General features: G+C 45.5%; 1 protein-coding gene across 1 annotated transcript in view; it reads right to left on the reverse strand.

Moving 5' to 3' along the window:
• Positions 1 to 4,744: 4,744 nt before the first annotated feature.
• LOC306982696 (centrosomal protein of 170 kDa protein B-like) overlaps positions 4,745 to 15,966 on the reverse strand; it is a 33,109-nt gene continuing 21,887 nt past the window's right edge. Inside the window, exons 18-27 of the mRNA XM_079583162.1 lie at positions 15,351 to 15,505; positions 15,219 to 15,236; positions 14,043 to 14,400; positions 13,509 to 13,640; positions 13,282 to 13,444; positions 9,243 to 9,369; positions 8,843 to 8,947; positions 8,653 to 8,729; positions 5,398 to 5,540; positions 4,745 to 4,833 (exon numbers count right to left, since the gene is read on the reverse strand). Of these exons, the coding sequence (XP_079439288.1) occupies positions 4,751 to 4,833; positions 5,398 to 5,540; positions 8,653 to 8,729; positions 8,843 to 8,947; positions 9,243 to 9,369; positions 13,282 to 13,444; positions 13,509 to 13,640; positions 14,043 to 14,400; positions 15,219 to 15,236; positions 15,351 to 15,505 (1,361 nt within the window). The 3' untranslated portion in view covers positions 4,745 to 4,750. The remainder of the gene's footprint in view (positions 4,834 to 5,397; positions 5,541 to 8,652; positions 8,730 to 8,842; positions 8,948 to 9,242; positions 9,370 to 13,281; positions 13,445 to 13,508; positions 13,641 to 14,042; positions 14,401 to 15,218; positions 15,237 to 15,350; positions 15,506 to 15,966) is intronic.

The following is a 15,966-nucleotide window of genomic DNA, read 5'->3' on the forward strand; positions in this document are numbered from 1 at the left end:
CTGACCCTGGACTCGGACTTAGACTTGGACCTGGACTGGAGCGAGGCCTCGGTCCGGTCTCACTTTGAGTTCTCCGATTATCACAGTCAGCTGCGCGAGCTGGTGTTCGGCTGCTGAGGCGCCGCTGAGGGCCACCAGGGGGCGCCACCGGGGGCGCCGCTGAGGGCCACCGGGGGCGCCGCTGAGGGCCACCGGGGGCGCCGCTGAGGGCCACCGGGGGGCGCCGCTGAGGGCCAGAAGGGGCGCCGCTGAGGGCCACCGGGGGCGCCGCTGAGGGCCACCGGGGGGCGCCACCAGGGGCGCCGCTGAGGGCCACCGGGGGCGCCGCTGAGGGCCACCGGGGGCGCCGCTGAGGGCCAGCGGGGGGTGTCACTGAGGGCGCCGCTGTGGGCCACCGGGGGCGCCACTGAGGGCCACCGGGGGGCGCCGCTGAGGAGGGCAGAGCCGGGGACTGCGTCTGGACCGGGCTGTAACGGACCTCTTTTTAACTGTATATAAAGTATTTTTGAAGTCGCACTTGTTCCGTCCGAGCGACTCTTTCTGTGGATCCATCGTTGAAGATTTGAAGATTCTTTGGTGCAATAAGTTTTTGAATAAACACTCGAGTCCAGTCTGTCTCCTGTGTGTTTGTGTTTGTGTTTGTGTTTGTGTTGATGATGATGGTGATGGTGATGATGGTCAGGTTAGGGCTCGGGCTCATTCTATCTTTCTCACACACTCAGTCTCTTTCCCCCTCCCTCCTCCCTCCTCTCCTCCCCCATTATGGATGTTTATACTTTATGTCACCTTTGCTGGACGAGCGTCTGATGAAGACGAGCGCCTGATGAAGACGAGCGCCTGATGAAGACGAGCGTCTGATGAAGACGTCACTGGCGAGTGATACGTTCATATTAAACATCCTCTACAAACACATCCATAAACCTTTACCTCAGACTCACTGTGATCCTTCTCACTTTGACCTCGACCTCGACACTTTGACCTCGACCATGTGGCGGCACGGTAGCGCAGTGGTTAGCGCCTCCGCTTCACAGCTAGAAGGTCCTGGGTTGGATTCCCACCTGCACAGACCTTTCTGTGTGGAGTTTGCATGTTCTCCCCGTGCCTGCGTAGGTTTCCTCCGGGTACTCCGGTTTCCCCTACCACTAAAAACATGTACAATAGGTGAATCCTCCAGCCAGGTGATTCTGACCATCAGCCTGGCTCCACATCTGGAGATGGGTCCCCGGGCGCGGCACGGCCGTCGACCACTGCTCCTTACGGGTTGCCCCAGTGGCATCGAAGGATGGGTTAAATACAGAGGACAAATTTCCCTACGGGGACAATAAAGTATACAAACAAACAAACATTACAAACCGAAGCTGTTGAGTTGTGTAACCCGTGTTGTTTGCTGTGGTGTTGAGGTTGTGTGTTGCCAGGTTGGGCTGTCGTCGTTGAGCTTTAGTGTCATAGTTTGTCAGAGTCTGTGGCTCAGTTTCCGCATCGTCGTCCTGAAAACGTGTCTAACTCTAACGCTCCGCAGAAAACGATGAGGACGAGACAGTAGTGAAATGTAATGCTAAACTTCATGTTAGCCGCTAATGCTAAACTCTGACTCTGCTAGCTGCTAATGCTAAACTCTGACTGTGCTAGCCGCTAATGCTAAACTCTGACTGTGCTAGCTGCTAATGCTAAACTCTGACTGTGCTAGCTGCTAATGCTAATCTCTGACTGTGCTAGCTGCTAATGCTAATCTCTGACTGTGTTAGCCGCTAATGCTAATCTCTGACTGTGTTAGCCGCTGATGCTAATCTCTGACTGTGTTAGCCGCTAATGCTAATCTCTGACTGCAGATGGTCCTGCTGGACACTGTTTGACCCTCTTCGTGTCACAGGCCGCATGTGCAGTGATGTGCTGGACCTGCAGGGGGCGCTCAGTCTCCTGCAGGGGGCGCTCAGTCTCCTGCAGGGGGCGCTCAGTCTCCTGCAGGGGGCGCTCAGTCTCCTGCAGGGGGCGCTCAGTCACCTGCAGGGGGCGCTCAGTCTCCTGCAGGGGGCGCTCAGTCTCCTGCAGGGGGCGCTCAGTCTCCTGCAGGGGGCGCTCAGTCTCCTGCAGGGGGCGCTCAGTCTCCTGCAGGGGGCGCTCAGTCTCCTGCAGGGGGCGCTCAGTCACCTGCAGGGGGCGCTCAGTCTCCTGCAGGGGGCGCTCAGTCTCCTGCAGGGGGCGCTCAGTCTCCTGCAGGGGGCGCTCAGTCTCCTGCAGGGGGCGCTCAGTCTCCTGCAGGGGGCGCTCAGTCTCCTGCAGGGGGCGCTCAGTCACCTGCAGGGGGCGCTCAGTCTCCTGCAGGGGGCGCTCAGTCACCTGCAGGGGGCGCTCAGTCACCTGCAGGGGGCTCAGTCACCTGCAGGGGGCTCAGTCACCTGCAGGGGGCGCTCAGTCACCTGCAGGGGGCTCAGTCACCTGCAGGGGGCGCTCAGTCACCTGCAGGGGGCGCTCAGTCACCGCAGACGTTTGTTAAAGACACTTTTCTTTTATTGAGACAAAAACAACAGAACGGGACTATTTTACATCGGACCAATCAGAGGCCGCGACACACGACGTTCAGCCAATCACGACGTCACATTCAAATAAAACAGTTTTTATAAATAACATCCAGCACGTCCTTTATTTACTTTTCTTTTTTTAGATTTCAGCAACAAAATACAAAGATAAATCAGCCGCGAAAAAAACAAATCCTGCAAAACCGTAAAAAAGAGTCGATGTAGAAAAATGTTAAAGATTTTACAGCGACGAGAAATAAACAAAAACCTGAGATGGAACCGTTTGAAACTGGATCTGGATCCGGCACCGTCCTGTTCTAACATGTGACCATAATAATCATAATAATAATAATAATATTAATAATAATAATCTGATCAGGACAGAGACGTGTTACAGGAAGTTTCAGCTCAAATAAAATACTTTCCTTATTTCTCCACATTTTTACATTTTTGTGACATTGAACCAGATATTGTAAAGTTGCAGCTCGTCTCACATGGTTCTGTTTATGGTTCTAGCCCCGCCCAGTTTCAAACCAGTCTGAAAAAAACACATTCGATAAGAAGAAATATAAAAATATAAAAATACATTAAATAAATTAAATAAATATGAATAAATTAAATAAATTAAATAAATTAAATAAATTAAATAGATTAAATAAATTAAATAAATTAAATAAATTAAATAAATATGAATAAATTAAATCAATAATGAAGCATATCCGGTGCTACTGTTGTTAAGGCTCATGTTACAATTCAAGTTTTCCTTTTTTACATTTTCCTCAAAAGCACCAGAGGCTCTCGCTCGTCCAGAGGCTCTCGCTCGTCCAGAGGCTCTCGCTCGTCCAGAGGCTCTCGCTCGTCCAGAGGCTCTCGCTCGTCCAGAGGCTCTCGCTCGTCCAGAGGCTCTCGCTCGTCCAGAGGCTCTCGCTCGTCCAGAGGCTCTCGCTCGTCCAGAGGCTCTCGCTCGTCCAGAGGCTCTCGCTCGTCCAGCTCGTCTGACCGGGCGGCGCTCTGTTTAAGATGATCACTGATGCGGGTGGTGCTGCTGTGACCTCTGACCTCTGACCTCTGACCTCTGACCTCTGACCTCTGCTCCGCCTCAGTCCAGGACGATCCTCCAGTGTTTCCCAGTTTTAAAGGAATTGTGCCTAAACTAAATCCTCTGAAAAGCCTCACATTTGTGTCACGTCGGCTTCAAATCCACATTTATATAAAAACAAAAGCTCAGCTGAAGCTGGAGACGTTTCAGGTCCTGGAGACGTTTCAGGTCCTGGAGACGTTTCAGGTCCTGAAGACGTTTCAGCTCCTGAAGTTTGTTTTGCCCAATTTGTCAAGAATCTAAATGTTTGTCGTTTTAATCTGATAATTCCACAAGTTTAGAAACGATAAATGCAGAGATTTGTTACATTTAAGGCCTTGAAAAGACAGAGGCACCGATACCGATATCAGTATCGGGTATCGGGCCGATACCACATGCTTGTACTCGTACTCATTAATGAGGTCCCGATACCAGAAGCCGATCCCGGCTTCTGGCCTACAGGAGGTCGAGCTGAGCTCAGTACAGACGACTCTCCCTCAGAGGAAACTAAATACAAAAACATGAAAACAGTACAAGCCCTGAGGAGCTGCAGGACATGAGCGGCTCCGTCTGTGAGGGAGAGACTTAAAAAACCTTTTATTTTATACATTTCTTTTACATCGGTTCAGTTCTGATGTAACTTCGCCGACTTTACCTAAAGAAAAGTAATCGAGTAAATTAACTCATTACAAACTACTCTGTGTGAAAGAAAATACCTTGTACTCGTATCGGTATTCGGTATCGGAAAGTACTTAAATCAAAGTACTGGTATCGGTATCGGAAAGTACTTAAATCAAAGTACTGGTATCGGTATCGGAAAGTACTTAAATCAAAGTACTGGTATCGGTATCGGAAAGTACTTAAATCAAAGTACTGGTATCGGTATCGGAAAGTACTTAAATCAAAGTACTGGTATCGGTATCGGAAAGTACTTAAGTCAAAGTTCTGGTAGCGGTATCGGTATCGGTATCGGTGCCTCCCAGGAAAAGACTGACTTTAGCTAAAAATGTAGAATGTTGTGTCTGAACTTTACGGATTCAAACGTTTTGTGCCCGGTTTGAATCTGAGTGAAAACTGATTTTTCAAACTAATCCTCGTTTCTCAGAGGAAACGTGACCCAGATGTTTGGAAACATCAGCTCGGACTCGGGTCGGACTCAGGACTTCCTGGATTTGTGCAGAGGCTTCTTGTCTTTGGTTTGAGCTTTGGGCTGAACCGGCTCCACGATCACGTTCATCACTGAAACACACGAGAACCAAACATTAAAAGTCTTTATTACACGGCTCTTCACAACGTAAGCAGAAGCTCCGTTGATTTGAATGGGATTTCCCAACGTTCTACCGGTCATTATTTCCTGATAAAGGACGTCTGAGTTGGTGTTTTCATATCACTCCGCTCGTACGTAGCAGCGACACTATCTGTCCCGTCACTGAGAGAGAAGTCGGGGAATCGTGAGTCTGACTTTCAACTTACCCAGAGATTCACCACCTCCTCCAACTGCACCTTCAGCTAAGTAGCTAGGCTAGCTGCTAGCCTTGCTGCTTCTAGCCTAGCAAAACGCGCAAACTTTTGGGAACTATTTGTCGCGGAAGTCATTAAATAAACCTTTCACCTTCATAAAAGTGTACGAAGTTTATGTTGTGTGTGTTCAGTTGCAAATGGCCGAATAATAAGCGGCCATTTGGCCGCCTTCAGGGCGAAACCCCTCCGGTTCGCCCTGTCGGTGCTTATTTTCCCGATAATGACCAGCGTTCTATACATTATCCCTTACTTAAAGTCTGTTTTGAAAGTCTTAAACCGGACCTTGGAGCTGCCTCTGGACCCTCCTCAGCTCCTCCAGGACCAGGCTCAGCTCCTGGTTCTGCGTCTGAGGAACAGGCTCCGCCTCCGACGACAACTTCGCCTCCATCTCCTCCCACACGGCGGCTTTGCTCTGGAACAGCAGCCTGGAAAGACTTACATTCAAGGCCTGGAAAGACTTACATTCAAGGCCTGGAAAGACTTACATTCAAGGCCTGGAAAGACTTACATTCAAGGCCTGGAAAGACTTACATTCAAGGCCTGGAAAGACTTACATTCAAGGCCTGGAAAGACTTATATTCAAGGCCTGGAAAGACTTACATTCAAGGCCTGGAAAGACTTACATTCAAGGCCTGGAAAGACTTACATTCAAGGCCTGGAAAGACTTACAGAGCCTCTGGAAAGTATTCATACACCTTGAGCTTTTGCACATTTTGTCATGTTTACAGCCCTAAACATAAAGATTTTATTTTGATTGTTTTTTACTGAACGTTCACACACAAGTAACAGACGACTGTGAAGTGAAAGCAAAATGATACATGATTCTGTTATTTTTCATAAAATAGAAAAGTGTAAAGTGGGGCGTGCATAAGTATCATACAGCATGAATACTTTGTGGAACCTCCTTTTACTGCAATAACAGCACAAGTCTTTTGAGGTTTGACTCTACAAGATTAGCACATGTAGAGACTGACATTTTAGCCCATTCCTCTTTACAAAACAACTCCAGCTCTGTCACATTAGAAGGAGAGCGTTTGTGAACAGCAGTTTTCAGATCTTTCCACAGATTTTCAATAGGATTTCGGTCAGGACTTTGACTGGGCCATTCTAACACATTAATATGTTTTTATTGAACCATTCCATTGTAGATTTATCTTTGTGTTTTGGCTCATTGTCCTGCTGAAGGTGAAGCTCCGCCCCGGCCTCAGTTCTCTTGTGACTCCAGCAGGTTTTCCTCCAAAATGTCTCTGTATTTGGCTCCATCCATCTTCCCAACTATTCATACAGTCTCCCCAGTCCCCGCTGAGGAAAAGCAGCCCCACAGCATGATGCTCCCCCCCGTATATCTGACACTGGGGATGGTGCACTCAGGACCATGAGCAGTGTTAAGGTGCGTACAGACCAAAAGCGTCCACGCCTCCAGCTTCCATGTTAACCCTATGTAGAGGCGCTTCAACGCGCTTCGAAATGCAAACAAAGCTGTCCGTGCGTATTAAGCAGCAAACGCGAGCGGACGAGGAAAGACGCGCGTGAAAGCCAGGGAGAACAGGGCGGTGAGCGAACAGGGAGGCCACGCCCACTGCTTCATGCACTCAAGCAATCCACACGTGCGTTCATTTATGCCTTGTTAACCAATCAGGGAGGCTGACTGGGCTCAGGCGTCACCTGTTACCTGCAACAAACCATGCCCGAGTCGGACTCGGTTCCGGACTTTGGCCGCTTGGAGGAGGCGGGCCAGAGCGCGGCTCGGTTGCTCGTGTATGCGCACACGCACAGATACAAGCGGCTGTTGTATGAGCGGGTGCATTTGTCACGTAAAACAGTGAGAAAAGGCAGAGCAGCGGCTGCCTCGCTCTCGTCTCCCCGGCCCCCTACACCGCTTTGCTCCCGGGCGGCTCCCCGGCCACAAACCGCTCGTCTCCCCGACCGCTCACCCCGACGCCCTGGCCGCTTCAGGCTCGTCTCGGGCTGACTTTACGGGAGAGGCTGCGCTTCTCCCGCCCTGTGTCCGAGCTTCTCTGCTGCTATACCTGGTTTTATCGCTTGCGTTCGTGTTAAGTGCTTTGTTGTAACATAAAGCATAGACTTCAGGAGGGGCTCAGGGCGGCAGGTGCTGCTCCCCCCCCGCCTCAGCTGAGCGGGACAGAGGGACGAGCACTTCTCTATTCCTCTGCTTTATTAAAATCGACTATTATATTCACCATAGCCCTTTTTGTTAAACTGTAGTAAAATGCAAAGAAAAGTGGAGTGAAGAGATTTGACAGGGCTCATAGTAGTACATTATTTCACGCAGCTGTATAGTTTTTTTTTTCTTCCTCATTATGTTGCGCTGCTGCTGCTGCTCACGTGCACTTGTAAACAACTCCTCGTGTTCGGCCACGGCTCGGTTCGTTTGTGTAAGTGTGAGCGCAGGCCGTTCGGGGCATCCAGGCCTTTCCTCAAACGACTGGAGAGTGGCAGGTTCAGATGTCAAGTGTGAGTGCCCCCTGAGTCAACAGACACGCCTCCATGTTTGACGCTTGCAAAACTTCACGTGCAGCAAACAGGCGTTTGTCGCGAGTGTGAAGTGTGTGAAGCGGCGTTGTTTGGCGTCCAACGAGAGGCAGACGGGGCGTGGACGCACGGTTGGTCTGTACGCACCTTTAGGTTTGCTCCAGACATAACGTTTGTCTCATCTGACCAAAGCTCCTTCTTCCACATGGAGCTGTGTCCTCCATATGACTTCTACAAACTTCAAACAGGATTTCTTATGTTCTCCTTTCAATAATGTCTTTCTTCTTCCACTCGTCCATGAAGGCCAGATTTGTGTAGATACGACTTATAGTTGTCCCATGTGCAGATTCCCCCAGCTCAGCGGCAGGACTTCACAGCTCCTCCAGAGTTATCTTGGGGCACTTGGTTGTATTTCTGACCAGTGTCTCCTTGTTCAGTTTGTTAGTTTAGGTGAACAGCCGTGTCTTGGTAAGTTGGCAGTGGTGCTTTACTCTTTCCATTTCTGAATGATGGATTGAACAGTTGCTCCGGGAGATGTTTAAATCTTGGGAAATCTTTGTATAACTTAACGCTGCTTTAAACTTCTCCACAGCTTTATCCCTGACCTCTCTGGTGCTCCTGGACCTTCATGATGTTGTTTAGTGACCACAGCTCTGAGGGCCTAAAAGAACAGCTGTAATTATACTGAGAGTAGATCACACACAGGTGCCTCTATTTAACCGTTAGGCCAAGGTGTGAACATTCTGGAGTCATTAGGAATGTTTTAAAGGCAATTTAATGCACTCAGAAAATGCTGTATGATACTTATGCACGCCCCACTTTTCACTTTTCTATTTTTTGAAAAATAACAGAATCATGTATCATTTTGCTTTCACTTCACAGTTGTCTGTTACTTGTGTGTGAATGTTCAGTAAAAAAATCTAAATAAAATCTTTATGTTTAGGGTTGTAAACATGACACAATGTGCAGAAGTTCAAGGTGTATGAATACTCACGAGAGGCTCTGTAAGTTCCAGGCCTGGTTTGGTCAAAGGTAAAGTCTGACCTGAGGTTTTGGGCCAGGGCCTCGGTGCTCTCTCTGACGCAGCGGCTCAGGTCACACAGACAGGTGAGCTGCTGCACCTGCAGGGGGCGGGGTCACAGAGGAGAGGGCGGGGTCACAGAGGACAGGGCGGGGTCACAGAGGTGAGGGCGGAGTCACACAGGAGTGACACTACAGTAAAAACGTATCTGACCTCTGGGCCCCACAGCCTGCGCTCTGATTGGTTCATGTTGAAGTCCAGAGACTCTGCAGCGCCTCCTGGAGGAACCTTCTGGAGGTTCAGCCCAACGTCTGGGACCTGCAGGAAAACCAGGGAAGACCTTCAGCTTCATCGTTTACTAAAGGCAGGTTTGATCCTAAACAGAACTAAAGGACAGAGGTTTAAAGTTTAGTCCCTTTGTATGCTCCTCGTCCTCCTCCACCTCCTCCTCCTCGTCCTCCACCTCGTCCTCCACCTCCTCCTCCACCTCCTCCTCCACCTCCTCCTCCTCTACCTCCTCCTCCTCCTCTTCCTCCTCCTCCACCTCCTCCTCCACCTCCTCTTCCTCCTCCTCCACCTCTTCCTCCTCCTCCACCTCCTCCTCATCTCCTACCTCCTCCTCCGCGCTGATACTGGCCCCAGGTGCATCGTGGGAAGTGTAGTCCGTCTCTGCGTCTCCTGCGACATCGTGGATCTCCTGAGCCAGAATGGCCAAGTCCTTCACCAGGTCCTGACTCAGCCTGAGGAGCAGAAGGAGGTCACGGAGCTGGTAACTATCATGGTAACTATCGTGGTAACTATCGTAACTATCATGGTAACTATCGTGGTAACTATCGTGGTAACTATCGTGGTAACTATCATGGTAACTATCATGGTAACTATCATGGTAACTATCGTGGTAACTATCGTGGTAACTATCATGGTAACTATCATGGTAACTATCGTGGTAACTATCATGGTAACTATCATGGTAACTATCATGGTAACTATCATGGTAACTATCGTGGTAACTATCGTGGTAACTATCGTGGTAACTATCGTGGTAACTATCGTGGTAACTATCATGGTAACTATCATGGTAACTATCGTGGTAACTATCGTGGTAACTATCATGGTAACTATCATGGTAACTATCATGGTAACTATCGTGGTAACTATCGTGGTAACTATCGTGGTAACTATCATGGTAACTATCATGGTAACTATCATGGTAACTATCGTGGTAACTATCGCGGTAACTATCATGGTAACTATCATAACTATCGTGGTAACTATTGTGGTAACTATCATAACTATTGTGGTAACTATCGTGGTAACTATTGTGGTAACTATCATAACTATTGTGGTAACTATCGTGGTAACTATTGTGGTAACTATCATAACTATTGTGGTAACTATCGTGGTAACTATTGTGGTAACTATCATAACTATTGTGGTAACTATCGTGGTAACTATTGTGGTAACTATCATAACTATTGTGGTAACTATCATGGTAACTATCGTGGTAACTATCATAACTATCATAACTATTGTGGTAACTATCGTGGTAACTATTGTGGTAACTATCATAACTATCGCGGTAACTATCGTGGTAACTATCATAACTATCGTGGTAACTATTGTGGTAACTATCATAACTATTGTGGTAACTATCATAACTATTGTGGTAACTATCGTGGTAACTATTGTGGTAACTATCATAACTATTGTGGTAACTATCATAACTATTGTGGTAACTATCATAACTATTGTGGTAACTATCGTGGTAACTATTGTGGTAACTATCATAACTATTGTGGTAACTATCGTGGTAACTATTGTGGTAACTATCGCGGTAACTATCGTGGTAACTATCATAACTATCGTGGTAACTATTGTGGTAACTATCATAACTATCGTGGTAACTATTGTGGTAACTATCATAACTATTGTAACTATCATAACTATCGTGGTAACTATCGTGGTAACTATTGTGGTAACTATCATAACTATTGTAACTATCATAACTATCGCGGTAACTATCATAACTATCGTGGTAACTATCGTGGTAACTATTGTGGTAACTATCATAACTATTGTAACTATCATAACTATTGTGGTAACTATCGTGGTAACTATTGTGGTAACTATCATAACTATTGTGGTAACTATCGTGGTAACTATTGTGGTAACTATCATAACTATTGTGGTAACTATCATAACTATTGTGGTAACTATCGTGGTAACTATTGTGGTAACTATCATAACTATTGTGGTAACTATCATAACTATTGTGGTAACTATCGTGGTAACTATTGTGGTAACTATCATAACTATTGTGGTAACTATCATAACTATTGTGGTAACTATCGTGGTAACTATTGTGGTAACTATCATAACTATTGTGGTAACTATCGTGGTAACTATTGTGTTAACTATCAAAACTATCGTGGTAACTATCGCGGTAACTATCATAACTATCATGGTAACTATCATGGTAACTATCATAACTATCGTGGTAACTATCGTGGTAACTATTGTGGTAACTATCATAACTATCGTGGTAACTATTGTGGTAACTATTGTGGTAACTATCATAACTATTGTGGTAACTATCGCGGTAACTATTGTGGTAACTATCATAACTATCGTGGTAACTATTGTGGTAACTATCATAACTATCGTGGTAACTATCGTGGTAACTATTGTGGTAACTATCATAACTATCGTGGTAACTATTGTGGTAACTATCATAACTATCGTGGTAACTATCATGGTAACTATCATGGTAACTATCGTGGTAACTATCGTGGTAACTATCATGGTAACTATCATGGTAACTATCATGGTAACTATCGTGGTAACTATCGTGGTAACTATCATGGTAACTATCATGGTAACTATCGTGGTAACTATCGCGGTAACTATCATGGTAACTATCATAACTATCGTGGTAACTATTGTGGTAACTATCATAACTATTGTGGTAACTATTGTGGTAACTATTGTGGTAACTATCATAACTATTGTGGTAACTATCATAACTATTGTGGTAACTATCGTGGTAACTATTGTGGTAACTATCATAACTATTGTGGTAACTATCATAACTATTGTGGTAACTATCATAACTATTGTGGTAACTATCGTGGTAACTATTGTGGTAACTATCATAACTATTGTGGTAACTATCATAACTATTGTGGTAACTATCGTGGTAACTATTGTGGTAACTATCATAACTATTGTGGTAACTATCGTGGTAACTATTGTGGTAACTATCGCGGTAACTATCGTGGTAACTATCATAACTATCGTGGTAACTATTGTGGTAACTATCATAACTATTGTGGTAACTATCATAACTATTGTGGTAACTATCGTGGTAACTATTGTGGTAACTATCATAACTATTGTGGTAACTATCATAACTATTGTGGTAACTATCATAACTATTGTGGTAACTATCGTGGTAACTATTGTGGTAACTATCATAACTATTGTGGTAACTATCATAACTATTGTGGTAACTATCGTGGTAACTATTGTGGTAACTATCGCGGTAACTATCGTGGTAACTATCATAACTATCGTGGTAACTATTGTGGTAACTATCATAACTATTGTAACTATCATAACTATCGTGGTAACTATCGTGGTAACTATTGTGGTAACTATCATAACTATTGTAACTATCATAACTATCGCGGTAACTATCATGGTAACTATCATAACTATCGTGGTAACTATCGTGGTAACTATTGTGGTAACTATCATAACTATTGTAACTATCATAACTATTGTGGTAACTATCGTGGTAACTATTGTGGTAACTATCATAACTATTGTGGTAACTATCGTGGTAACTATTGTGGTAACTATCATAACTATTGTGGTAACTATCATAACTATTGTGGTAACTATCGTGGTAACTATTGTGGTAACTATCATAACTATTGTGGTAACTATCATAACTATTGTGGTAACTATCGTGGTAACTATTGTGGTAACTATCATAACTATTGTGGTAACTATCATAACTATTGTGGTAACTATCGTGGTAACTATTGTGGTAACTATCATAACTATTGTGGTAACTATCATAACTATTGTGGTAACTATCGTGGTAACTATTGTGGTAACTATCATAACTATTGTGGTAACTATCATAACTATTGTGGTAACTATCGTGGTAACTATTGTGTTAACTATCAAAACTATCGTGGTAACTATCGCGGTAACTATCATAACTATCATGGTAACTATCATGGTAACTATCATAACTATCGTGGTAACTATCGTGGTAACTATTGTGGTAACTATCATAACTATCGTGGTAACTATTGTGGTAACTATTGTGGTAACTATTGTGGTAACTATCATAACTATTGTGGTAACTATCGCGGTAACTATTGTGGTAACTATCATAACTATCGTGGTAACTATTGTGGTAACTATCATAACTATCGTGGTAACTATCGTGGTAACTATTGTGGTAACTATCATAACTATTGTGGTAACTATCGCGGTAACTATCATGGTAACTATCATAACTATCGTGGTAACTATCATGGTAACTATCGTAACTATCGTGGTAACTATCGTGGTAACTATCGTAACTGCGGTCACGTGACTCCGTTTATGGTTAAAGCGAAGCGAAAGTGGGCGTGTACTTTGCGATCTCCGCGCTGTGACTGGTCCAGGTCTGGAAGGGGTCGTCCTCCGCTTCGATGGAGGGGGCGTGTCTCTGGGGCGTTGCCGTAGAGACAGAGCGAGGGCCGGCTTCTTCCTCCGATGACGATGACGAGGCTTTGAGGCGCCGCGTTCCAGACGCCGCTGTGACGAGAACCTCAGAGTTAACCTCACACTCAGGTCTTCACCGCGCCTCCTCTGGACTGACCTGAGCCGGACTTGGACCCGGTGGACCGGGTTCTGGACCTGGTTTTGGTCTGGGTTTGTTTGGCCCCGCCCCCTCTGTCTCCCACCGACGACTTCCTGTTCAGCTCCGCGTTCCTATTGGCCGAGACCCGAGCTGCAAACGAGCGAGAAGTGAAAAGTGTAAAGTTAGTTTTCTGTCCTCCCTGTGGGGGGGCCTCAGGGGTCAGTGCTCGGACCCTGATTATTCTCTTAAATGACACTCGACGCTGAGGTAAACCTGCAGATTCACGGCCGAAATGCGATCGCTAATACTTGCTAACCCAGGCTATAGGTTAAATATAATGTAGCTAAATAAATAAATACAATGAAATGTTAATATTTAATTATTTAAAAAGACAGTATCGGATCGGTATCGGCGTGAAGGATCAGAATATCGGAACTTTAACATGTCAAAAGCCTTTCTAAACAGTAAAATGTTCCTCCATTCTGATTTTTACTGAACACTGTATTAGAAGTTTCTCGTTAGCTAAAGTCAGAGCAGTAACGAGGTCCGGACCTGAGGCCTCGCTGTCGCTCGTCCCGAAGGACCCGGTCCGGTTTCGGGGCAGAGCCAGGATGTCGAGGCGCGAGAGCTTCTTGTTCTCAGGTCCGGTCTCTGCGGGGATCTTGGACTTCGACGGTTCTGAGGTCTTGGACTTCGATGGTTCTGAGGTCTTGGACTTGCTGAGGTCCGAGGTCTTGGTCTCCGTGGTGGACTTGGACTTGGTGAGGTCTGGGGTCTTGGATTTAGAGGGTTCTGGGGTCTTGGACTTCACAGGTTCCAGGTCCTCGGAGTCCGACTCCAGTCTGGCTCGGCGCAGCATGGAGGCTCTGGTCTGACGAGGAGCAGACAGAGAGTTGGACCGAACCAAGACCTGAAACACAGAGACCTGGTCTTTATTTTCCTTCTTTACTCAGAAGCATCTGAGCCTGAACATCTGACCCTGAACATCTGACCCTGAACATCTGAGCCTGAACATCTGACCCTGAACATCTGACCCTGAACATCTGAGCCTGAACATCTGAGCCTGAACACCTGACCCTGAACATCTGAGCCTAGACCTGCTCAAAACTTTAGGCCAACATTTAGATCCAGTGAAAACTTTAGGTCACACTTGATTTTACTCTCGATTGGTTAAACTCCATTTAGTTGAGTGTAAAGTGCTTTATAATCTGTAAAGCCAGATGTGTGTCTGTAGTTTGTAGTTGAACATGAAGAGCCTGACTAACTCGAAGCACTTTACATCTGACTACATTTAGTTTGATTTACTGCATCAGGGACAGATGCATAGCTTGGAAATAAAAACATCGCCACCTACAAAAGTGGAAAACGCCGAGCCCCAAAGAAACAGGAAGTCCGCCATTTTTAACTGAAAATCCCAAAACACTGAGTCTGCGTTTTAACGTTTTAATAAACTCTTCCTAAATACACTATATGTAAACTATATATATTATATCAGCCCCGGTCACTCCCATTGAAACTGATTTTCCACCTTCACTCCGGACACGACGATATAAATCTGCGTTTATACGAAGGGACAGCACGTTAGCGCCCCCTGTAGGTGATTGAGATTTATTTCCTTTTAGTCCCTGATAAAATAAATGGACTTGATTTATTGTTCGCCTCCAAATGTATATGAAGTATTTACATCCAACAGAAACATCAACATAAGTGACATAATGAGACTCAGACCGATCTCTTCTCGTCTTTGCCGTTGGCGCCGTTGGCGTTGGCGCCGCTGGCGTTGGCGCCGCTGGCGTTGGCGCCGCTGCCGTTGGCGCCGCTGGCGTTGGCGCCGTTGGCGTTGGCGCCGCTGGCGTTGGCGCCGTTGGCGTTGGCGCCGCTGGCGTTGGCGCCGCTGGCGTTGGGCTCCAGGCGGTGTTTCTCCGTCAGTCGGTCTCGCGCTGAGACGCCCCTGAGGTCCGGACCAGATCCAGGTCTAGATCCGGGTCTGGACCCCGGGGCCCGGTCTTTGTGCCCTGAGGGAGGGGCACAGAGGGGGCGGAGTCAGAACAGTGATTTATGAGTTCCTACAGTCTGTCAGTGTGATCCTCATTTGAAAACTAAGACCCTCTAGTTTGTAAAGATCTGTGTCAGAAACACATCATCACTCAGCTCCTGATTGGCGATATAAATATATAAACAAAATAAAATAAAACAAATAAACAAATGATATGAATGATACAAATGATATAAATAATATTAATGATATAAATGATATAAAAAATATAAATGATACAAATGATACAAATGATATAAATGATACAAATGATATAAATGATATAAATGATATAAATGATATAAATGATAGTAATGATATAAATGACATAAATGATATAAAAAATATAAATGATATAAATAATATTAATAAAATAAATTATATTAATGATACAAATGATATAAATGATATAAATGATATTAATGATATTAATGATAGTAA

The sequence above is a fragment of the Gobius niger genome (genome assembly GCF_951799975.1).
Source record: "Gobius niger genome assembly, contig: SCAFFOLD_122, whole genome shotgun sequence".
NCBI lineage: Eukaryota > Metazoa > Chordata > Actinopteri > Gobiiformes > Gobiidae > Gobius > Gobius niger.